Source organism: Leucopleurus acutus (assembly GCF_964270905.1).
Source record: "Leucopleurus acutus genome assembly, chromosome: 3".
Taxonomy (NCBI): Eukaryota; Metazoa; Chordata; class Mammalia; order Artiodactyla; family Delphinidae; genus Leucopleurus; species Leucopleurus acutus.
Genome location: NC_139145.1, coordinates 57,129,989 through 57,154,574, shown reverse-complemented (window position 1 = coordinate 57,154,574; position 24,586 = coordinate 57,129,989). Strand labels below are relative to the sequence as shown.

The following is a 24,586-nucleotide window of genomic DNA, read 5'->3' as shown; positions in this document are numbered from 1 at the left end:
TTCAATGTGATAGTAATTTCAGAAAATCTGATGGGCAAACCTCTAGCCCCACATCAAGGTCCTGGAGATGCAAGAGATGCACCTCTTGCCATTGACTTAAAATTGTAAATAAGTCCTTAAAATTTTTTTCAGGTCACTGTGTTTTTGCCGAAGCGCAAACTGGTCAGCTTTACAATAGTAGCATAATTTCATGTGCTACGGATGAAGAAATAGTGTCAGCTGAGTTAGTTATGGTCCTTGCTTCAGGGGGCAAACTTCCCGAATATATTTCCCTAATGGATCCCTAGAAAAGCACCATGATTGCCTTAGGTTTCCAAACAAAATGAAAAATATTCTTCCTATCAGCCTTCAAAGTTTCCTATCTGATAACAAGCTAAGTGTAGAAAACCAAGCAGCCACACCTCAGGGATGCTGGCTACGTCCTTCAATAGGAAGATGAGACATGATGTTGCTCAAAAAGTCAGAGAGACATTATCCCCTATAAGTGGAACATTTATTAATATTTTTAAGGTGCAAAAAAAAAGAGAGAGTGATGTAAAACGACAGGCATCTGCTTCTTCAGAGGTCTGCTTTGTAGCCCAGGAACTTGGTTGATTTGAACAGTATGTTCTACAAGGCTGAGGGCCTGGGCTCCGTCTCTTAACACAAAGCAAGGACCCTGATCTTCAGTAACATGTGATGCTCCAGTCAGTTTTTTGTAAGTCCACACTGTTGGCCATAGGAGGCTTTAATTATCACCCCTTCCAAGGAAACAGATCTCCACCACCTCCACCACCACATTGAAAACAATCCAAAAGCATATACTTTCTTGATGCTTTGTATAGAATGTCAGGCAATTCCTAACAGTTGGCCTGAAAGTGAATCCACACGAGAGGCATCTGATGGGCAGATGGCTCCAGGACTTTCTCAAGGGAGAGAGAGAGCAACAGGAATGCTCCATGTTTGAGGAACGAGAACATGTTCAAAACGGAGCAGGCAGCTGCCACTGACTCCCTTCTTACAAGACCGGACAGCCTTTTTTTTCCTGATTTGAAAGTGGTCCCCCTGAACTGACACGGTTCTGCAGTTGAAGTGTTAGGTTTACCTTGCCATGTCCTCTGACACTTCCATAGAGGTTTATCTTACGCTGGGGATTGCTAATTCTTCCAAAACCTTGGTTTCTGGGGCTTGTTGTTTATTCAGCAAGAACCTACAAAGTCTCTGTTTTTACTTGACTGAAAGAAATGAATCCTCAGCATCTTGCGTCATAAATATAATGCCCTGGGAGAGAATACAGCAGCAAACCAGACACACAAGGTTCCCAGGAGCCCCAGGACCCAGTAAAACGCCTGGCACACCGTTGGCACTTACATATTCATTGAACAAATACAGGAATAGCGACTGGGCTGAGGTTGTCAAGGTCACAGTAGTACTTCCTCTCAATGCCTTGGGTCTCTGCAACCACAGACTTCCATCTCATCTGTTAGCCACAGCTTTCATTTTTTTTGGCCAATGTTATACTTGAATTTGATTCATACACTAAAAATTATGGACCATTATAAATATCTTGGATTTCCTCTGTGGGTACCTTTTTCTGGCCAAATCTTCATAGTCAAGAGATGTCAAGCCACCGTGCACTATTCCCAACTTGCCTGCAAAGATTTACTAAAATAAAATCAAATTGTCTTATCCAAGTTACAAAAACAAAAACAGTTATGAAACGTTTTGCTGTACAAATGCAGAATGATATAACTGTAGCGTTAACGTGTTTCAGTTCCACAATTGTAGTATCACACTGAACTTTCACAAATTGTCATTTTTCTTCCATTCAAAATAGTTCAGTTACTAAGGAATTACCTTTCAATTAATAATTACTGCAATTGATCATAAAACATGGGCTAGCATTCTCATCAGTTTTTATGCACAATTATATCATTGCTTAAGAATCCCCATTTGCAAAGGAAAATTTAGAACAGCGCAGTGGAAAACAAAGAAAAATCTCATTTTCTAAGGTAAATGTAGTCTAAGTAGTAGATAATTGAGTAGCTTATATATCATATCCTATTATTATCATTCTCAGTGGCTGAGTGCTAATCAGTTTAACTGCCTTTGAGCTATATATTTTTAAATGTGCCTAAAAGGTATAGTCTCACAGTAAATTTAAATGGCTTATTAAAGGCCTTTACATGGCAACAGTATCATGTCAGAGATGAATGGTATTTCTAATTTGCTAGCCGCTTGGGTCAAGTTTACTTTAAGCAGGAAGCGTATTTATATAAGTCACCATCACACAAATGGCGTCTTGGGAAAAGCTGTTTGTGAGGGTTTAACGTTTTTGAAGTGTGCTTTTGTGTATCTTCTAAATGGGCATTTTACAGGCATTGGGCCAAAGTGCCTTAAACCCCGGCTCCTTAACTCAGGCGTAACTGCTGATGCTGCCTGAGCGCGGGAAGATCCAGGGGACGTGCATTTTTAAGGGTGTGGCCGGGAGGGTCGGGGTTTGAGCCCCCTTCATTTGAATAACGCTTTTAGGGACTTTGCTACTTAAAGTACGGGGGTGGGGGGTGGGGGGGGGGAGGCAGCAGCATCTACAGCACCTTGGGAGCTTGTGAGAAGTGGGAAAACTCTACGGCAGACCTACTGAACCAGAACCTGCAGTCAAACAAGATGCCCATATGATTTGTAAGCACTGCCCCAGGACCCCAAAGCCTCCGCTTTCTGGTGGCCAAGCACAGGTCATGGCATCCCCTTCTCTTTCCTTCTCACTTCTAGAATCCTCCTCTTTGGAGGATAATGTCCCCTCAGCCCATGTTTCCCTTTCTCATCACTCCCACACCCACTCCCCAGACCCAGATGAATTTCCCAATACCCAGAGTCCTGGCTTTTATCAAGAACCTAGTTCTCTTCTCCACCTGACATCATCGAGGGGCTTCCTGCTGCCGAATAACCTTGGGGACGTCAAGGCGTTGTAAGAACTTGCAAGGCTTTGCCTTCCTTCTGCTCTCCTGGGCCTGAGCTTCTCAGCCTTCATCCGTTGCGCATTGAGGTCCCATCCTTCTAAGCTGTCCACTAGAATCCAGTCAGTCTCCCCTTGCCATTTGAATCCCTTCTGAGAGGGGATTTATTCATCCCTGTTTCCACTCATGGAAAGCTGCCTTCCTCTAACGTAGCCATAGCTTCTCTGCTAATAATCGTGGGGGATTGAAAGGATGAAAGGGAGTCATGCCAGATATTCAGGGGACTTGCGGGCAGGGTTTACTCTGTAGAGGGAATTGCATGCAGTTACAGCCCACTTGGCAGCCCTCTGCTCACACGTCATTTGGTTCCACCCATGCATTAGGAGGCTCAGCCTGTATCAGATGCCCAGAGGCAACTGGACTTCCAAACCAGACCCAGACTGGCCAGCCAGTTGGCCCCTAAAAGCCATTTGGTCCCTCGGTTCCAAACTGTGCCAGGGTGAAGGGCTTTACAGAAAAAGTGAACTGGGCGTTTAGAAGCACGTTACAAGTTTAGGCTCTGTGGGCCAGGGGTTAGCGCGGCCAGTGATCAAGGGTACAATTTGGGGTCAACCGGGTGAGGACCCCTTCGGGCTCCTCTGGAGTGATCAGTACCCAGCACAGATTTCTTTAATCAGAGGAGACTGGCAGGGGGAGAAACAAGATTGCTTTCTGGCCGTAGTGAGTCCGAGGACCGCGTTTGCAGCTTCCGTTCTTCTTGAGACCAACGAACCAATTCTTTTCTGCATGCTTCTTGGATGCGTAGGTGTTGTAATGGTTTTCCTCCAACCTTTCCAGGAACAAACATTCCTCATTGGGTGTCTGCTAAAAAAAATAAAACCAGGAAAGAGTAGAATGATTAGTGAGTGGTTTTAGATCGGGTTCCTCTGTTTACTGGCTGTGTGACCTTGGGCAAATTAGTGAGGCTCTCTGTGCTTCAGTTTCTTCTTCAGTGACATTGGGAAAATAACGGAACCTGTCTCTGAGGATAGAAATGACGACTTGGAAGGGGACCCAGTACTTAATGAGCCTTCAATGTACATCTGCTATTATGTAAACTCCCCTCACATCTGCTCTGCTCAGGACCCTAGAGTCTCCCACTCGGGAAATCCTGAATGACTTTAAGTACCTTAAGGGTAGAGCTGGTCTTTTGTCTCTGCAGAGGCCTGGCACCTAGCTTTGACCATGAAAAGCGTCCAAAATGGGTAAAACCAGACTGTGATGCAGTGGGGCATTCTTAAGTTTGGTCTTGAAGAATAAATGAAAACCTACCAATTATACTTTACACCCTTGTGATTTTCACCAACAATATCAGGGTTTTACTTTAGTGTTGTTATGAACATAAATGCTTGCATAAAATGTGTCCTAAGCATAAAACATGTCCTGGAACTTAAAGGATTTTTTTTTCAGTGAGAATAGATTTTTTTTTTTTTTTGCTACTTATCAAAAGACTGGTACTTGTAAAAAAGAAAATCACAACTTTACTTTAAAAAAAGAAAGAAAAAATCACCCCAAAGCGCACCCACCCAGATATAGGCACCTACTAACAGTTGATGAACATCCTTCTGTACCTCTTTATGTATGAGCACACAGAGAGACATAGATAGGGCCATATCGATAGAAACTTAGGGTATTATCAAAATGGCATACGATGTCTGCTGTTTTAAAAATGGGTGATAAGGGCTTCCCTGGTGGTGCAGTGGTTGAGAGTCCGCCTGCTGATGCAGGGGACACGGGTTCGTGCCCCGATCCGGGAAGATCCCACATGCCGCGGAGCGGCTGGGCCCGTGAGCCATGGCCGCTGGGCCTGCGCATCCGGAGCCTGTGCTCCACAACGGGAGAGGCCACAACAGTGAGAGGCCCGCGTACTGCAAAAAAAAAAAAAAAAAAAAAAAAAAAAATCGGTGATAAACCTATGAAAACATATTTAATCTCACCAGCAAGAAGATGCAAATTCAAAAATGATTTAATATGTTGGCTATAATATCTGCAAAGAGCAAAAAGATTTACAAGTCTTAGTATGGGGGAGAGTGTGGGAAATAGTCACTGTCAGACACCGTTGGTGAGATAAGTTGGTGGAAACTTTGTGAGGGGACTTCGGCAATAAGTATCAAAATTTTAAATATGCATTACCCTTGACTCAGGGATTTCACTTCTAGGAACTGACGCTTATGAGATAGTGGTATTTTCAAGGATGTTCTTTGAAGTATTGGCTATAATGGTGACATATTGGAAACAACGTAAATACCCATGGAAAGGTGATTGGTTAAGTGGATAGCGGTACATCCATACAGTGGGATCCAATGCAAATGTAAATTTATTAAGTTGGAGAGATAGTTAAAACATATTAAATAGTACAGTTACATTGAAAATACCTACCAACAGTTACTGTTTTACTAAAATTCATCTGTTAGAGTGGGAGGAATCCCAGTTCTTTGCCCTTTCTGTTTGTCAAGATTTTAGAATACATTCATTATATTTGGATATAAACAGGAGTATTAAAATACATATGCTGTGTATGGACTTTGCTCCAATTCCAAGTCATGTGATCTCTATATTACCTCTTCACCCATATAGTGGTTGGTGAGTCCCTTTCTGGTGGTTTCCAGTCCTATTGTTTATTCTCTATTTGTGGCATGTTTGTCTGTTAGACTGTCAGTCCTACTGAGGGAAGAGACGGAATCTTGTCAGCCTTGTGTCTCCCCCAAGACAAAGAATTTTGCAGATAATAGGTGCACATCAGCTAGGTGATGAATGTAATCTGATTCTTGAGTTCATGTAAAGTATTCAGAAAAGTTACCTTTGTTTAGTAAGGAACTACATAACAGGAAGTGTTCTGCCCCTTTTTCATCTGTACTCTAGTGCAGTGACAACTGGGTGAGACACTTCAGATCATTTTGGAACAAGATGGGACATAGATGTAATATTTAATTAGGTGACTCTGTTGCCTCTAGAGGAACTCATCCAGACATTATTGTTTGATGCACGTTGTCAAGGGTGGGAGGAGGTAGGCAGTTTTGGACCTGGGTGGGTTGCCCACTCTCCTGCAAGGGAGGACTCACCCCATGACACCGCTCAGTGGGCGTCAGGCCTGTGTTCTGTGACGAAGCTCGGGGCGGCCACGTCCCCCACCTGATGTGTCTGTTACACTAGAGCAGTTGACACACAGAATGGCTGAGTCACAGGCCGAGTCAGCAGGCCAAATTGGAGATGCTCTATCTGTGCCTCAACCAGGATTTGTCAGTGCTTACTGTGCACTTCATGCAATGCCACGGGCCCGGGGATGAAGAGTTGATTCATGCCTATTGTTTTAATTAACTTCTTTTTTATGTTTAGCATGCTTTTTCCCAATTACATAGGTGACAGATACCAACTGTAAAAAATTTGGAAAATTCAGAAAGGCATTCATATATTATAAAATCAGCCATGTACCACTCCCAAAGATAAATATATTAATGTTTTAGAGCCTTTCAGACTTATTTTTTTTAAATAAATATGTTCTTTCCACACACATGAATTTGTATCAGGATGGATGAATACCTAAAATGGGTTAAGAGCATGAGGCAGAGCCCTGAGATATTTTAGAACTTATCTTTATCAATGGGGGAATATAAAAATTCTTAGGCATAATATATTAATATCACCCTATGAATATGTGAGGTGAATCAGTGATGTCCAGGACTATGGTGGGAGAAGGGGGTGTCTGGATCCTAGACGTATCTGGATTTAGGGGAGTCTTTATCAAATTTTTATACAAGTAAGAGAAGGTTATAATAAACATCAGAATTGATTTAAAGGAGGAAAAGCCGTAAAATTGTAACACATAATGCAGGAAATAATGAGGGTAAGGGATTTGTAAACCGACTGCCTTACAGCTGCCATTGCTACACCAGTGGGCGGGTTCTGTGCGTTGTCTCTCTGACTCTTCTTAAGTATGTAAGTACGTGGTAATTATCCATTACTGTCCTCGTTTCACACAAGGTTCAGAGTAGGTGAGTAACTTGCCAAAGTGGCAGAGGCATGGGATTCATTTATGAGTCTGAGATTGAATGATTGATTGGCCTGTTGATTTTATTGCTGATTGGAAGGCCTGCCTGAAAAAAAAAGTCTACTCCCTATGTACCAGTCACTGCCTAGCTCCAAACCCTTTCAAGTTGTCCAAATCAATCCATATCTCAGCAAACAGCCTGCAGGAACTACCTGTTCCTCTGATGGTCTCATCTCCTGAGCCCTAGTGGGCAGCATGAAAAAAAATGAACTTGTGTTCACATCCCAAACTCTGGCTGAGATTACAGCTTCAAGAGAGAGTTTCCTTTGCCCATTGCCACTTGGCAATTTGATGTAAGTTAAAGGGAGCCCCAAACTAAAATCCCACCTACTGGGTGCCTTTTGGTAGACATCTTTCATAAAAGGGAAGAAGGGGGTTTGGTGAAGCCTTAATGTTCAGTTGTTAGGCTACAGAGAAAGGATCATTGAACTCCAGAAATATTTTCAAAACCTGCAGCCATCGGCTTCAGCTCTCTTTCCGTTCAAATCGTTTACCAGAGATACCAATGGGGACAAAATCAGATTGACCCTATTCTCTTCTTTTCTCACAAAGATCAATATGTACCGAGTCAAACATATATAAAGCATTAACTAGGAGAGAGATGGAGCAGGAGATGCAGCAGGGTTTTAGCTACTGAATAAACTCTTGGACTTTGCTTCTCCAGGGCAAGGATGTGGCTTATTCACCTTTGCGCCCTCTCAGTACCCAACTGTACTTGGACAACAGGAGGCGTTTGCTCAATGTTTGTTGAATTAAGTTATTAAACTTTTTTTTTCTTTTTTTTTTTTTTGCGGTACGCGGGCCTCTCACTGTTGTGGCCTCTCCCGTTGCGGAGCACAGGCTCCGGATGCGCAGGCCCGGCGGCCATGGCTCACGGGCCCAGCCGCTCCGCGGCATGTGGGATCCTCCCGGACCGGGGCACGAACCCGTGTCCCCTGCGTCGGCAGGCGGACTCCCAACCGCTGCGCCACCAGGGAAGCCCAAGTTATTAAACTTTTTATCCTTTTAGGTGACGCTTCCAGAATAAAAGGGCTATTTTCAAAGTTTTATGCATGAAATATCAACTGCTAGAGTCTGGGCTCTGCAATTTTTGTAAAAAGCCTTAAGAGACACACCTATATAGCCCATGGTAGATGCTCAAGAAACATTTTTGGAATGAAATAATGAAGTGGGATTGGGTATTCTGGAGCGAGTGACTGGATGAGTTACTAAAATTTCAATCAATGTTTTTTCTCTTTGTCTATGTGATAATACGTTGGAGTATTTTGAGAGAATCCCGCAAGAAACTCTTTCATGTTTGTGCCTAAAATAAGGCAGGGTGGAGGGTGGGAATCCTGCTGGAAAAAATAACAAACAGAGACTAATTGACGCTTTATAGTGTGCATCACTCCATGTAACAAGATTTCTGGAAACCTCAAACCTTGGCCGAGTCTGGAAGCATGTCAGCCTCATACTTACTGAGCCGTACAAAAGCCCGTCGGTGTCCATGGCCAAGTACTGGCCAGTCTCCGTACTCTTTATATACACCTCCCCCACGCTTTCCGCACTGAGCTGCAGCTGAACTGAAATAAAAATAACACGAGCAAAAGTAAATAAACACTAAGCTTTTGCCGATAGGGCCTGGCGGCCAAGACAGTTAGCCACGGAAAATTCTGCTCATTCATCTCACAGAGCCCTCAAGGATGAGCCTCAAATTAATCAAAACATAGAAATACAGTTCCTTTTTCTTTGCCCTCCAAAGAAAGCTGTCCATTGGGAATCATGTTCTCGAGGGAAGGATAGATGATGGCGGGCTCGCCCACCCATCTGCCTTGTTCGTTACGACGTGACCCCACGTGCACTTACAGGGCACTGTCACAGGAGGAAACAGCATTCGCTTCCCTGGCTCCATCATCCCAGGGATCTTGGGGGGATCATAGAGTCGGCAACCGGCCAGCCTGAGGGTGTTCAGTTTCAGTTATCAACCTGCTTTGGCAGGGGTACCTTTTTATGGCCCGGGCCTTCCTGGTGGGGGAGCTTCTCGTGGACAGATTGTTATTTTTCAAAATCTGATAGTGTTATTTTCCCAGATAGAAGAGGTTCCCAGGAAGTTAGATTGCTTGGCACATAAGAAACTCAGGTAACTCACCCACAATGAAGTTCAGTCAACCGCCAACCTCTGTGGCAACCCCACTGGGATACAGGCAGAGGGGAAACCCTGGCATTTGAAAGGGAGAATGAAGCAGCCACCTGGGATGGGAATGGTGCTTCTTACCTGGGGATGATTTTGTTCTAGAGGGGACAGTTAGCCATGTCTGGAGACATTTTTGGTTTTCCCAGCTGGGGTGGGATGGTGCTACTGGCATCTAGTGAGTAGAAGCCAGGGATGGTGCTAAATAAATATCCTACAGCGCCCGGGCAAGCCCTTCTCATCAAGGAATTATTCAGCTCGAAATGTCAATAGTGCCGAGGTTGAGAGACATTGAAGTTGAGGGCGAGGACTGAGATACCCTGAGTTGCCTTCTTCCCATTTATACTGACTGATACTCCCATGGTGCCTTGCTCACTGCTGGATACCTCACTGGAGTCCCACTTGATAATTATTCATTTGTTCATCCTCCCTGGAGTGACTCTGGAGAGAGGTGATTTGATGGTTCCCATTTGGGAATTGAAATGAATTCTGGATTCTTCTGGAAAATTTCTTTGGTCATAGCCATTGTTATGATAAGGAGTGAAATCAAGGGGGGGACCAGTGAGCACCCAGTAGTTCTCTTGGAGTCAGCTGACCCCTCTAAGCGTTGACTTTGTCAAAGTTTGAGGCGCAAGGGGTGCTAGAAGGAATACAGGGTTTCGGTTGGCACCTCTAGACCCCTTGTTTTCACTTAATTTCTTAGAAATATATTCCCATGTTTCAGACTTGGAAACATAGAAGAGGAGATGGTGAATGTCTTCTCTCAGTCCTTCCAGCCTCCCACTCCCAACTGATGGGGCTACAGGACAGACAGGATCCTTGCCCTTCCTCTGGGGCACGTTCTCCTGGGGAGACAGAGACAAACAAGTAAACTCCTCTGAGACTTTTTTTTTTTTTTGCGGTACGCGGGCTCTCACTGTTGTGGCCTCTCCCGTTGCGGAGCACAGGCTCCGGACGCGCAGGCTCAGCGGCCATGGCTCACGGGCCCAGCCGCTCCGCGGCATGTGGGATCTTCCCGGACCGGGGCACGAACCCGCGTCCCCTGCATCGGCAGGCGGACTCTCAACCACTGTGCCACCAGGGAAGCCCCCTGAGACATATTTTGAATATATCCTTCTAGAGAGATGTTATCCCTCCTGCCTTTTTTTTTTTTTTTTTTTTCTCCTAAGCAAATGGTGAAATACCATACAGTTCTACACCTTGTGTTTTTCGCTTAACAACTGACTGGAAATCTTTCCACTTCAGTAGTTACCTTCTTTTTGCCAGTTGAATTGTGTTCCATTATGTGGCTGTACCATAATCATTTCACCACTTCCTTATTAATATGCCTGTATTTTCTCATTTCCCTCTTTTTTCCTTATCTTATGATTCATCCTAAGGGTGATACATAGTTACATCACCCTTATTGAAGATGCAGTTCTCTTGTCCTTGGAAGTCTTAGCCACAGAAACTCAGGGCCTCCTCTGGCAAGTGGCGTTTACTTAATTCACAGGAAGGAAAGCGGAAGCCACAATCTCCTTTCCCACCGGGCTTCCTAACTCCGCTTAGCTCTGAGAGGTAGGCATGAGAGCACAGACCAGAGGCCTCCCCTCTCCAGCCTCGGGTCACACCACTTGCTCCCTGAGTCATTGCCCCACCCCGAGCTCCCTCCTGCCTAAGGCTCTTGGCACACGCTCTGCCCTCTGTCTGGTATCTCCTCTCCCCTAATATTCACAAAGATGGTCCTTTTCCTTCCGGCCTCCGCCTAAAACTCCCTCCTCAGAGAGGCCTTCCCCACCCAAGTGCCCCTCCACACTCTGCACAGCAAGTCCTTTCAGCCAGGACCCCTGCCGCCCTAGTCCCTGCATCTTTGTCTTTCTCGGTCCCTGTTTGTTTCCTTCATGGCATTTTGTACAGTGTGCACTTATTTTTATCGTTTAGGGCTTTACTCATTAATTTCTACCTCCCCAGGGGACTGCACACTTGGGAGAAAGGGCAGGAATCTTAGCTATCCTGTTCCTCCTTCAGTCTCCAGTGCCTCCCATAGTGCCCTGTGCTCTGGGTACAGACAGTATGCATTTGCTGAATGAATGATGTTAGGCTGATCGTTGCAGAGATGATTCTGTTGGCCCATCATCAGTAAGCTGCGCGTTTTGAATTGTGTTTCCAGTAACGCTTTGTGGAGTGAAGTAGGATGGGGCCAAGTTGAGAGTTTGTAAGGGTCAAGGCTGGGCTCTGCCACTGACCAGCAGGGTGACCTTGGCTAGGCTGTTGAACCTTCAGGCTACAGTCTCCTTGTTAGTAAAATGGGAGTGGTTTGGATTCAGTCTCTAGAGTTTTTTCAGCTCTAACAGTCTAGGAATCATGTAAATACATTTAATAACAACACTGTATACAATAGAGTATTATTTGGCCGTAAAAAGGAACAAAGTACGGATGCATGCTGCAACATGGCTGAACCTTGAAAACATGCAGAGTGAAGAAGCCACTCACAAAGGCCCACATATTGTATGATTCCATTTAAAAGAAATGTCCAGCGTAGGCAAACCCATAGAGACAGGAAGTAGGTTAGTGGTAGCCAGGGGCTGAGGAGGGGCTTGGAGAGAGAAGGGGAAACTGTGGTTAAGAGGTATAGGGTTTCTTTTGGGGTTAAGAGGTATAGGGTTTCTTTCTGGGGTGATGACAGTTGATTATAGAGATGGTTGCACAAATCTCTGAATGTAAAAAACCACTGAATTGCATACTTTAAATGGGTGAATTGTAAGGTATGTGAATTTATCTCAATAAATTTTTTTTAATGCTCTGTATTTTCATTGGACTTCACGGTTTTCAGAGAACTTTCAAATGTATTTTCTATCAATTTCCCATCATAATCCTGTATCTTTAAGAGAGACCAAAGGAAGGGAATAATCGTTTACTGATTACCTACCATGTGCCAGGCATCATGCCGGTTTCTATCTTGATATAAAGAGTAAACAAAAGAGTTTGGACTCCAGAAGCAAACTGCATGAATTCAGATTTCGGCTTGGCTGTGTACTAGCTGTGTGATGATTGGGCATGGTATTTACCTCTATCTCCTTATCTATAATGATAGTATCTGCTTCACGGAATTGTGGGGTTTAATGATCTGATGCCTGGAAGTGTCCAGTACGATGACTGCCATTTTTACTGTGTTTAGGTGCCCTCATCACTCTTCACAGCATCCCTGGAGGAAGGTGGCACTGGCTCTGTCCCACAGGTAAGGAAACTGAAGTTTGGTAAGCGCATGTTTTACCAAACATTATACTTATAATCAGGGGCACAACCATGACCAGAACCCAGGCTCACCTATTTCAGGTATCCTACTTTTTCCTGTCTTTCGTGCAATACCTTGAGCTCCAGTTATCAGGGAGATTGGTCCAAATCAAGCCATATTCACTTCCCTCCTTGGTCCCCCTTGTCTTCAAGGTCAGACATGTACCAGATGGCAGATGACCATCCAGGATCCCATTTCATAGCCGTAGAATTGAGTGATGTTAGTTGCCTGGGACTTTTTTTCCACCTACCATCCATATAAGTAGGTATTTAGTCAGACGCATTATAGGGGCAACGAGAGTCCTAAAGGGCAAGTCCTTTTGGGTAATCCAGGAAAATCTTCTTAAACGGACGTCATTTTGTAGAGCAGTTTTGGGTTCACAGCAAAAATAAGGGGCAGGTGTAGAAATTTACCATACGCCTTCTCCCCGGCATTATCATCATCCCCCACCAGAGTGATACAGTTGTTATAACTGATGAACCTACACTGACACATCATTATCACCAAGGAAGAGGTTTTTTTAAAGCTTTTCATTCTCTAGTCCATTTCTGTCCTATGCCTTAAATAGTGCCCGTTTGTCTCTCTGTGGGGCTAAGTAGGGTTGACTTTGCTGTCTGAGGAGTCCCGTCTTGGCTGTGTAAACGCCCCATGGAGGTAAACATGAAGCAGAGCTGCCTGGCACAGGACTCAGTCCTCGGCCCTGAGCCCCAACACCAGGGCTGTGGTACTGTTGAGAGTTCGTCTCAAGAGTTTCCTCTGTAAATATTATTTCTCCAGGATGTCCAAGTTTCATAGCTCATTTTCACTGGATTTCTTTCTGGCTGAGTTTCTTAAGCATATATCCTTCTGCAAGCAGAGCTGGCAGGAAGGAGTAACACCCAGCGCGTTGCTCGTGTAACTGACTAGGTGTCCAACTCCCTAGTGTGACTTCATTCCAGTTTTCCAAACCTACATCCTCCCGCGGCTGCTGCTGCTGGGGGGTGGGAAGGAGAGCGAGTGAGAGAGGGGGGCTCAGAAAGAGAGGGAGGGCCTGGCCAACAGCCTGGGTGGAAGCAGCAGCTCCTCCCTCCTGGAGCAAGCAGGGGGCTCAGGGAGAGCCACCCAGTCACCACGTTTTCATGCACCGGCCATCGTGTGCTGGGCGCTGTGCTCAGTGCTGGCAAGGTCCCTGCCTTCAGGGGCTGACACCCAGTTAGGGGTACAGACGACCCAGAGTGATCAAGCAGCACCGTAGCAAACACCCCACTTGTTTCTGAGCTAAAAGCAAACAAAAGTGCAACTACAACAAAACTCTCTTTTTTCTCTCTCTCTCTAATTGTTCTCCCTTTCAAAGAAAAGCAGAAAATAATGTGCAGTGAAAGAAAGCAAATTGCAAAAGACTATTTATGGTAAATCCTTGATGAAATTTTTGTAAAAAACATAAAACAATGCGCATAGCTCATGAATACCTAGGGAGTAAAAGATACAAATGTGCGCTCGATTCAGACCAAATGCATAGCAGTGGCTGCTCTGGGGAGGATGAGAAGGATTGAGGCTGGGGAGGGGAGTGGAAGGAACTTGCCCTTCATCCTAACTCTTCATTTCTTTGAAGACACAGTTCTGAGGTAAGAACAGCCAGGTGACAACCGTGGTTCACTTTGGGTGATGGGGCTGCTGATGTTTTCGTACTTTTGGGGGGTGGGGGGGTGGGTAGTTGATGTGTAAAGCCTGGTTCTTGGTTGGTGGGCAGACACTCAGTTTCTTGCTGCTGCTGACCCCTGCGGTGCTCTATGACCCAGTGCAGGCTTGACCTCAGGTACCATGTAGACCTGAACGTAGGTATCTGCAAAAGGTGCGTCTTCTTAAGGGCAGACAGGGAACCAGGAAAGCTGGTGAAGGGCCACTAAAGCCACACCTGCTCTGTTCATTTTCTTCTTCCAGCACCTTCCACCAGGTTAGCACCCAGCGCACAGAGTGGGAGCATCTCTTCCCTCCCATACGGGGAATTTAGGACTTGCTGTCTGTGAGCAGGAGGGTCAGTGGCTCTGTAGCATCCCAAGGATGAAGGAGCGAGTACTTTTTGAAAAACGAGACAAAACATTTAGCTCTATGGGAACTCAGTGTTCCCTAGTTCTGAAATGCGGACAGCGACTTTTGACTTAGCAGAAGAAATGGAAAGCAGTTTTTTTTTTTTTTTTTCGGTACACGGGCCACTCACTGTTGTGGCCTCTCCCATTGCGGAGCACAGGCTCCGGACACGCAGGTTCAGCGGCCGTGGCTCACGGGCCCAGCCGCTCCGCAGCATGTGGGATCTTCCCGGACCGGGGCACGAACCCGCGTCCCCTGCATCGGCGGGCGGACTCTCAACCACTGCGCCACCAGGGAAGCCCGGAAAGCAGTTTTTATAAAGGTACTCTAGTGATAGATACAAGTTTCTTAGAGAAATTCAAATTTATAAAGCACTGCAGGAAGGCTGGAGGCGTTTGCCTGGTGGATTCGTAACCATAGTGTCCCCAGTGGAATGCAATCCTGCTCCTTTTCTAGGAATGCTTTAGGGTGTGCTGGTTTGGAAATAGCTGATGTAGCAAAAGTAAATGTCAAATAACTGAAATGTACCAAATCACCTCTGCAGACCCTGCTCCTGCTTCATCCTTTGGACCCTCATCCTTTGGATGCCTTCATGCGTCTTTACTTAGGGGAACCTACGTAAGGAGGAATCCAGGGCTTTGAGTGGATATGCTGGTCCCCGACTAGATGTTCTTCCTTTTTTTCCTGAGGAAATATAAGCCGGTATCTCCGGCTTTCTCTTCTGCTCCTCAGACCCTTCCATTAGCTATCAATAGTAGTTGATTCACAGTAAGACACATGATCGCTTACTTTCCAAGGATAGAAAGAAAGAACAGGAGTTAGGAGCCTGCCAGTGGCAAGAGACATGAGCCTTGGGCACCATCCTAGTATCTTCCTGTCCTGCCCTAGGAATTTTTAAAGATAAGATTACAGCCGGTGCATTCAGCAGGATGAACGTCTGCAGGTGGGGGTTCTGCTTCTGCAGCACGTTCCTCCGTGGCCTTTAAAAGAGGCCTGCGTTCCACCTCTGCTCTCCAGAGAGAGGCCAAGAGAGATTACGTGCCTGGTTTATTCTGGGTTGGAGACTTCCCGTCCTTTGCCGTGTTTACCCAACATGAGGTCACCCTCATTCAGAACTCCGTGAGGTTGTTTTATGTCAGTGGCATTTATAATTAAAATGTAGCCACAAGCCGGGCGCCGTAAAACATTAGAGAAAGACGGAGAAGAAATAAAATGGAGTTTGTGGAAGAAAAAAGTTCCAGTGGTTTAGAATAGGCACTCACACACACACACACACACACACACACACACACACACACACACAGGCGAAAAAACCTTTTCTTAGAATGTGTGAAGGTGTCTGCTTCCCCTTTAGGGTCTGAAAAAGGTGCCTGGGAAATTTTGATATAGTCCATGGACTGTGTGATAGTTAAAAAACAGTTTATCTGGAAAAACCCCTTCTGTATAAGCAGATAAGGGAGCGGTGGGGAGGAGAGGGAGGGAGGCCTTCGGCATGGCATCCCGCCGGGGAGAGCGTGCCTGCCTGCCTGGACACTAGCCCCTCTTTCTGATGCCTGACAGCCTGGCCCGGCTCTGCCCACCATGGTCCTCTGAAAAGCTGTTCTCACTTTTGGCCCAGACTTACGGGGAACACAGTGCCTTCACCATTAGGTGCCGAGTGGTAGCAGAACCGGAGTCCGGACTGCCCCCAGAACTAGGGGCAGGAGGGATTCACTGCAGGGAAGGAGCCTGCCCTTTCTAAAGGGCTGCAGAGCAGGGTTCTTGGGACCAGTGAACTCCTCTACAGCCTTTAGGATGTGGTTTGATTTATAAATATTTGATTGGCACACACTTTGCTCAGGAACATTTCCATTTGTGTGGTGAGTGGTGCCGGTAATCCCGCTCTCCGTGCAACCTCCTACGTGCCTGGCGAGGCGAGGGGGTGCGCGCCGCAGGAGGGGCTGCAGGTTTGGGTTGCTCGTGAGCATCTTCCTATCCTTCAGTTGCTGTTCCAGTTATGAATCCCGTCCAGGAATAAGTCACGGCCCCCTTAGGCAGAGAGGGAACTCTAGCAGGAAGAGCAGAATCAGGCATGGAGCTCCTCCTTGCTTTGCCCAAGACAGCTTGCCGTGCGGAGAGGTCAGACAGGGCAGGGCTTGTGGGGCTGGCGCCTGGGCATGAGGTACCTACATGCCAGGCCTTCAGAGCTCCAAGCCTGGACAGTCTCGGAGACGCTGAGAGGGAGGGAGCTAGTGTAGCATTTGGCTTAACTCAGCAGACTCCCAAGATCATATGGTTGGGTAAGGAAGGCCGAGCAAGCTTCAGGATGATGATGATGATAAATACCATGTTCCAAGCGCTTATCATGGGCCTGGCAGGGTGTTAAACACTTTCACAAACTACCACAGTTAGAATTGCTACTTTTCTATGAGGGTGGGTACTGTTGCCATCCTTGTTTTTAGAATGAGGAAACTGAGGCACGTGGAGGAAAAGTAGCTTCCCCAAGGTGACAGGAAACCAGTAAACAGCAGTGATGGGCCCTGCACCTACAGCCACCTGACCCACACGGTGGACTCTGTGAATTCAGCAGGTTTATTTGATCAGTGTGCGGGATGCACGGCTGTGCTGTTGGTGTCGGGGGTGGTAGTGGGCTATGGAGAGGGTCCTGGAAGATACAGCTGTGGGTCGGTGCCAGGTTTCCCAGTTGCTGGCTGGTGCCAGGCCCTGTGTTCACAGGGTTAGTTCACAGGGCAGTTAGTTTTGAATGATAATTAATAACCTCACAGGATCGTGGCTAAGAGGAAATGAAAGAGTCTAGTGAAGTGCTTGGCATATATCAGGTGCTCGATAGATATTTATGGAATATATTGTTGAATTTGAATTGACCTGCCACCAACACAGTTCATTAACTCATCAAATTAATATTTCTTGAGCATGATCCCAGCTGCCGGGCAATGTGCTAGACACACAGATTGCAGTGCTGAGCTGTAAGAGACAAAGTCCCCGTCCTCAGGGAGCCCAGCGAGGGAGAGAACCCTTAAATAATCGCACAAGTAAATGTGAAGTGATAACCCCAAGGAGGGCTGCCTGGTCCACGAGGCGCTCCTCAAACGCCCTGTGTCTGAGATGGAGCAGGTCCTCTTTCCCTGCCCCTGTTCCTCCTCCAGGAGCCTCCCTCTCCTGGTGACACCACCATTTACTAGCCTCCCCAAGTCAAGCCCTAGGAGTCAGCATGAAGCTTCTCACACCCTGCCCCCCATGCCCCTTCTCGCAGTCCGCAGCTCTCCTCTGTCATCCTGCCTGGCCTTCCTCGTATGGCGAAGTAACAGACGTCCACAGTCTGCATTGCTAATTTCCTACAGCAGTGATTTGAGCCATCGTAAAGGGATGAACCAAAAACATCTTCTCTGCAGGCCAGAAATTCCCACCAGTGGAGACCTTGGACTCAGGTCTACATTACAGCAGGCCATACACAGTCATCCATCGTAGTTTATACCACTCCAAGCAAGGCCTTGTGTTAGGTTCTAGGAAACTGATTCTTTTGGAGGTAGGAAGAGGACACATTTTTGAAAACTTCCCTATCTTGCCCAGGGCAGATCAGCTGGCTGGGGACAAAGAAAAGCTGTGGGTAGGACCTTCAAGATGATGGAGGAGTAAGATGTGGAGATCACCTTCCTCCCCACAAATACATCGAAAATACAACTACATGTGGAACAACTCCTACAGAACACCTCCTGAACGCTGGCAGAAGACCTCAGACTCGTAAAAGAAGAAGTAAAACTGGGACTTCCCCTGGTGGTGCAGTGGTTAAGAATCCGCCTGTCAATGCGGGGGACACGGGTTCGATCCCTGGTCAGGGAAGATCCCACATTCCATGGAGCAGCTAAGCCCATGTGCCACAGCTACTGAGCCTGCACTCTAGATCCCGTGTGCCACAACTACTGAAGCCTACGCACCTAGAGCCCATGCTTCACAACAACAGAAGCCACCACAATGAGAAGCCCGTGCACTGCAATGAAGAGTAGCCCCTGCTTGCTGCAACTAGAGAAAGCCCACAGGCAGCAATGAAGACCCAAGGTAGCCAAAAAAAAAGTAAAAGTGTCACTGTTTGCAGGTGACATGATACTATACATACAGAATCCTAAACATGCTACCAGAAAACTACTAGAGCTAATCAATGAATTTGGTAGAGTAGCAGGATACAAAATTAATGCACAGAAATCTGTTGCATTCCTATACACTAACGATGAAAAGTCTGAAAGAGAAATTAAGGAAACACTCCCATTTACCCTTGCAACAAAAAGAGTAAAATACCTAGGAATAGACCTACGTAAGGAGACCAAAGACCTGTATGCAGAAAACTATAAGACGCTGATGAAAGAAATTAAAGATGATACAGACAGATGGAGAGATATACCATGTTCTTGAATTGGAAGAATCAACATTGTGAAAATGACTATACTACCCAAAGCAATCCACACATTCACTGCATTCCCTGTCAAACTACCAGTGGCATTTTTCACAGAACTAAAACAAAAAACTGCACAATTTGTATGGAAACACAAAAGATCCCGAATAGCCAAAGCAATCTTGGGAAAGAAAAACGGAGCTGAAGGAGTCAGGCTCCTGGACTTCAGACTATACTACAAAGCTACAGTAATCAAGACAGTATGCACTGGCACAAAAACAGAAATATAGATCAATGGAACAAGATAGAAAGCCCAGATATAAACCCATGCACATATGGTCACCTTATCTTTGATAAAGAAAGCAAAAGTATACAAATGGAGAAAAGACAGCCTCTTCAGTAAGTGGTACTGGGAAAACTGGACAGCTACACGTAAAAGAAGGAAATTAGAGTACTCCCTAACACCATACACAAAAATAAACTCAAAATGGATTAAAGACCTACATGTAAGGCCAGACACTATCAAACTCTTAGAGGAAAACATAGGCAGAACACTCTACGACATAAATCACAGCAAGATCCTTTTTGACCCGCCTCCTAGAGAAATGGAAATAACAAAAATAAATAAATGGGACATAATGAAACTTAAAAGCTTTTGCACAGCAAAGGAAACCATAAGCAAGATGAAAAAGACAACCCTCAGAATGGGAAAAAATATTTGCAAATGAAGCAACTGACAAAGGATTAATCTCCAAAATATACAAGCAGCTCATGCAGCTCAATATCAAAAAAACAAACAACCCAATCCAAAAATGGGCAGAAGACCTAAATAGACATTTCTCCAAAGAAGATATACAGATTGCCAACAGACATATGAAAGGACGCACAACATCACTAATCATTAAAGAAATGCAAATCAAAACTACAATGAGGTATCACCTCACATTGGTCAGAATGGCCATCATCAAAAAATCTACAAACAATAAATGCTGGAGAGGGTGTGGAGAAAACGGAACCCTCTTGCACTGTTGGTGGGAATGTAAATTGATACAGCCACTATGGAGAACAGTATGGAGGTTCCTTAAAAAACTAAAACTAGAACTACCATCTGACCCAGCAATCCCACTACTGGGCATATACCCTAAGAAAACCATAGTTCAAAAAGAGTCATGTACCACAGTGTTCATTGCAGCTCTATTTACAATAGCCAGGACATGGAAGCAACCTAAGTGTCCATCGACAGATGAATGGATAAAGAAGATGTGGCACATATATACAATGGAATATTACTCAGTCCTAAAAAGAAATGAAACTGAGTTATTTGTAGTGAGGTGAATGGACCTAGAGTCTGTCATACAGAGTGAAGTAAGTCAGGAAGAGAAAAACAAATACTGTATGCTAACACATATATATGGAATCTAAAAAAAAAAAAAAGGTTCTGAAGAACCTAGGGGCAGGGCAGGAATAAAGACACAGACAGATAATGGACTTGAGGACACGGGGAGGGTGAGGGTAAGCTGGGACAAAGTGAGAGAGTGGCATGGACTTATATATACTACCAAATGTAAAATAGATAGCTAGTGGGAAGCAGCCGCATAGCACAGGGAGATCAGCTCGGTGCTTTGTGACCACCTAGAGGGGTGGGATAGGGAGGGTGGGAGGGAGACGCAAGAGGGAGGAGATATGGGGATGTATGTATATGTATAGCTGATTCACTTTGTTATAAAGCAGAAACTAACACACCATTGTAAAGTAGTTATACACCAATAAAGATGTTAAAAAAATTAAAAAAAGGAAGACCTGTGAACGTAGGTTTTCTGTTTTTTTGTGTTTTTGCCTTGGAGAGCTGGAAGGAGTACAGTTCTACCTTGCATGATTTATGTAGATTTCCCTAAATATTTGATTGGCTTTTAGAAATATTCTTCCTGAAGGAAGTCTTAGAGTGTGGCTCTCTACTTGTCACCATGGCCTCCAGTCATGCTCAAACTAATGATCAAAGAATAGAAACCATTCCATCGCCAGGCTGTGCCAGCCACTCAGGGATCATCCACTCCATGCCTGCCCAGGTTGATTCTGTTTCTGAAGAAACTTGAAATTCAGAAGGCTTGTGGCAGTACCGTCACTGGGCAGAAGAGGGCAACAGAACCCCATTTACAGGGCGCATCCATGGTAGGAAGGGAGTCCTCTCGGCTGCAGGATCTCATGTAAGAGTTTTCAGCTTTGTCAGGTACACAAGGCAGTGCTGCTCTTCCCGTTGCACGGGTGAGGAAACTGAGCCTCAGTATTTTCCCCCAGGATGAGATAGCTGGGAACCCTGGAGACTTTTACATTGCTAGACAAGAGAGAATGATTGGAAGGGGCTTGGGGATGGGGGATGGGAAGCTGCTTTGGCAGCACTTTATGCAAAATGGAGAGACTGGTAATTGTCTAGTGCTGCTTCAGTTCGAAAGTGGAAGCATAGGAATATGAACTCAAGGTTTCTGTCTCTAAATCCAGGGCCCCTGACTCTGCAGGGGCTATGTGGATGATCCAGTTCTCCTGGTACTGACAGGTACGGGGATGTACTTCTGCTCACTCACCCGACTTTGACTTCTGCCCTCCTTGGCCCTTGTTCTTAGTTCTACGCTAAGTAAATAGGCCAACGCAACGACTCTGAATGTTAGCAGAGAGGCCTTGAATCAAAACCTGAATCTAGACCCTTGGCCTTCCTGGAGGGCAGTGTTATTGAAGAGAAGGGACTAGGCAAGGTCCGCAAGTGTTGTACTGTATCTCCATGTGCCGCGTTGAATACATGGAAGTCTTGGTGGTGGTGGTGGTGACAGTGGTGGCAAGAATAGCCACACGTGCTGAGTTGTGGCTCTGCGTCAGGGGACTGTGTCAAGAACTTTCACTGCGTTATCTCACGGAACCCTCCCAAGGAGCCTGTGAGGCAAGTAATATCATTCTTATTTTACATGTGAGAAAAGTGAGGCCAAAATGGTTAAGTAACTAGCCCAAGTTCACTTGGAAAGTAATTAATCCAGCATCACTTGTGTGCAGACCTCCTCACACACACTCCTACGCTACCGTATGCTGCCCTCCAGGGCTCCTGACATCTGAGGTCGGGCAGCTGAATTCGCAGCACTATGCAGAAGTTGTCCCAAAGTTCCATACCCAGAGTGCAGTCTGTAATGTTAACAGTGAAGTCATCTACCATTTGTGCAGAAATTCCAGTACTTGGAATTGTAATTGTAGCTTCTTGTTACCCCAGAATTTAAGGTTTCCCAGAGGAGCCAGCTTAATGCCGTGCAACACATCACCAAGGTTGTTTTTTCTCCTGGGACTCTAAGGACCAGAGAGCATTCCCGTTGGTTCGGAAAGCTAAGACTTATTAGAAATGTTTAAAACCTTTGAGAAATTACAACTTGTTCCCTTTGTGTTGTATGAGGCAGATCACATGAATTGTGTAGCTTGTCTGACACAACACAACAGACTGCAGTCTGAGTCCGTTTATTTGCAGTAAACATTGCTTCTGTAGGTGTTTGACCTACTCAGCAGTCTTTGTTTTTGCTTCACTCTGGTACCTGTTTTGCATCGGGTATAAGGCATTCAACAGGCCCATCTGAAGACAAGCCATCTAAACCAAGCTAAAAAATTCTAACCCTGCAGCGTCCAGCCCCAACCTCAGTCTTCCTGCTTCTCATCTCAAGGGTCTGCTTGGTGGGCGGGAAGGACAGGACAGTGCCGCCTGGTTTGGTAAGCGCTGGCTTCCGTCCCCACCACCTGTGCATCTGAGGATGGAGAGTGAGCGCCACTGGGGTGACCGTTAGTGCTTAGTGCCTGCAACCTTTGGTGCATATCCTGTGAATAAGAAAGACTACCTGATATATAAACCATCACATCAAAGCCAGTGTTCTGCATTTCATTTTAAAGCCATCCTGCAGCAACCTTAATTTCCACCCGTGCTATTCTGTGTCTCCTGATTTCATCCACACGTTCCTTCTCTTGGTGCGTGACACGTCTGACCCTACAGACCCTCCTGTCAGGGACCAGATCTGACTTCTGGCTGCTCTCCAACATCTAATGCCTTGGTGGTGCTCAGGGACTCCCTGAGCACATCACAGTAGGACCCAGACACCTAACATCAAACATACACACCACCGCCGCCGGAAGTACTAAAGCACAAGGAAGAGATTTTGTTTCTTAGATAGTCGAGGAGATTCTTTTCTCCAAGGTCATACCTCCATTTATCAACACCACCTGGGAGCTGGGCTGGCAGGAAAGCCCGGAAGAGATAGTCGGCCTTTGGCTGGAATCGCTCTTGCCCTTTGGTTTCTATAAGTTCTGGAGAATGACTTCACTCCTCCCGGTTACCCCAAACACGTCTGCACAATATGCAGATGTGAGAGCAAGCACAATTATGATGTGTAAGACCACGATTATGAACTAGGATTTCACAAATCAAGCCCAGTAGGAAGATAACCTGGAGAGTCAGTTAACTTGAAATTGAGCCCATGTCTTTGGGGGGGGGGGGGTTGCCAACCCTGCCCCTTGTGGCCCTTCCTGTCATGGAGCGAGCAGGGCCCTGGGGACCAGACCTCTCGCTAGTTACAGAAATCTGGAACAACTGAACATTGGTAGCCAGTCTGATCTCACAGCAGTTGTGTTAGGTCAACAGAGAGTCCTCTTAAACTTGAAATAGGACCTCTTTAGGCAGGCTGTAGCCTTCACAACTCCCCCTTTTCCACACGTAGACCCTTTACACCTTGTTCCCCCTGCCTCTGAGGGTGTCATGCCTGAATAGAGCCTTGGGGAAGAGGGTACAGCCCTTCTTTAGCTATCCTCCCTTCTTCCGTCCTTGACTAAGGAAGGCACCAGAAAGGTGAGATGGGTGCTTACTGTGCTGGTCACTCCTGTCCCTTGTCCCATCCACTGTGCCATCTGGAAGGATCCTCAGGAAGTGGCCCCCGTTGCTACAGTAGAGGAGTTTGGGCTTCTTGTAATTCCCTGGAGGCAGATTAAACTTCTCGGTCAGGGCTGTGAAGGTTGTGATTTCCCCTTCAGCCATGGCTGAGCAGCTCCTGGTTATGGCGCTTTCAAGGCTGTAAGAAATTAAACAACCCTGTAGAATGTTCTTCCAGCGAAGGTGCAGCGTGCACTTTCAAGAAGGGAAGGAGAGCCTCAGGGCACAGGCTCCTGGGCGGGTGGTAACCACAGACTGCCCAGGTGCTGTCCACAGTAAACAGGCCTGTGCTGTGGCCAGTGGTTAAGGAAGGATGGTCCCTGGTAGGGGAGGGATTTTCAGGCATGTCGCACTTCCCAATTGGACACAGCTCTGGACCAGGCTGTGTGTTTTTTAGAACATCAAATTTGATCATTTGGCGGAGAGGAAAAAAAATAATGTTTTGGTCCCTCCTTCTGATCCACACACATCCTCAAATTAAACGCCGAAGTTGCACTAAAATAACACTCAGGGTCTGGCTGAAACCCACAGATGCCGAGAGGCCAGCACTGAGGTTGTGCCCTCCACCCTCCCACTGTTTTGGCCAGGTGCTGAGGCCCTTGTATGGAGATAGCCCCGGGAGCTTGGGCATGGGAGACCCATGGGGAAGGCGGGGGCGGGGTAGGTGGCGGTGAGGGGCATTTCCGAGGCAGCCAACAGTTAATTTGTAAAGGACAGTTCTGG

The 24,586-nt window shown here is 46.1% G+C and overlaps 1 protein-coding gene across 2 annotated transcripts; it reads right to left on the bottom strand.

The window, feature by feature from the left end:
* Positions 1–3,605: 3,605 nt before the first annotated feature.
* On the bottom strand, positions 3,606–23,998 carry FGF1 (fibroblast growth factor 1; the record flags this gene model as incomplete). 2 transcript variants are annotated; one of them, XM_082835824.1, is made up of 3 exons in its annotated part: positions 3,606–3,800; positions 8,482–8,585; positions 23,800–23,998. In XM_082835824.1, 3 exons carry the CDS (start codon positions 23,966–23,968, stop codon positions 3,606–3,608), a joined length of 468 nt encoding a protein of 155 aa, XP_082691950.1. The 2 variants fall into 2 exon arrangements, with proteins under 2 accessions (XP_082691950.1, XP_082691949.1); XM_082835823.1 differs by having other exon boundaries at positions 3,606–3,797; positions 23,800–23,968.
* Positions 23,999–24,586: the final 588 nt, after the last annotated feature.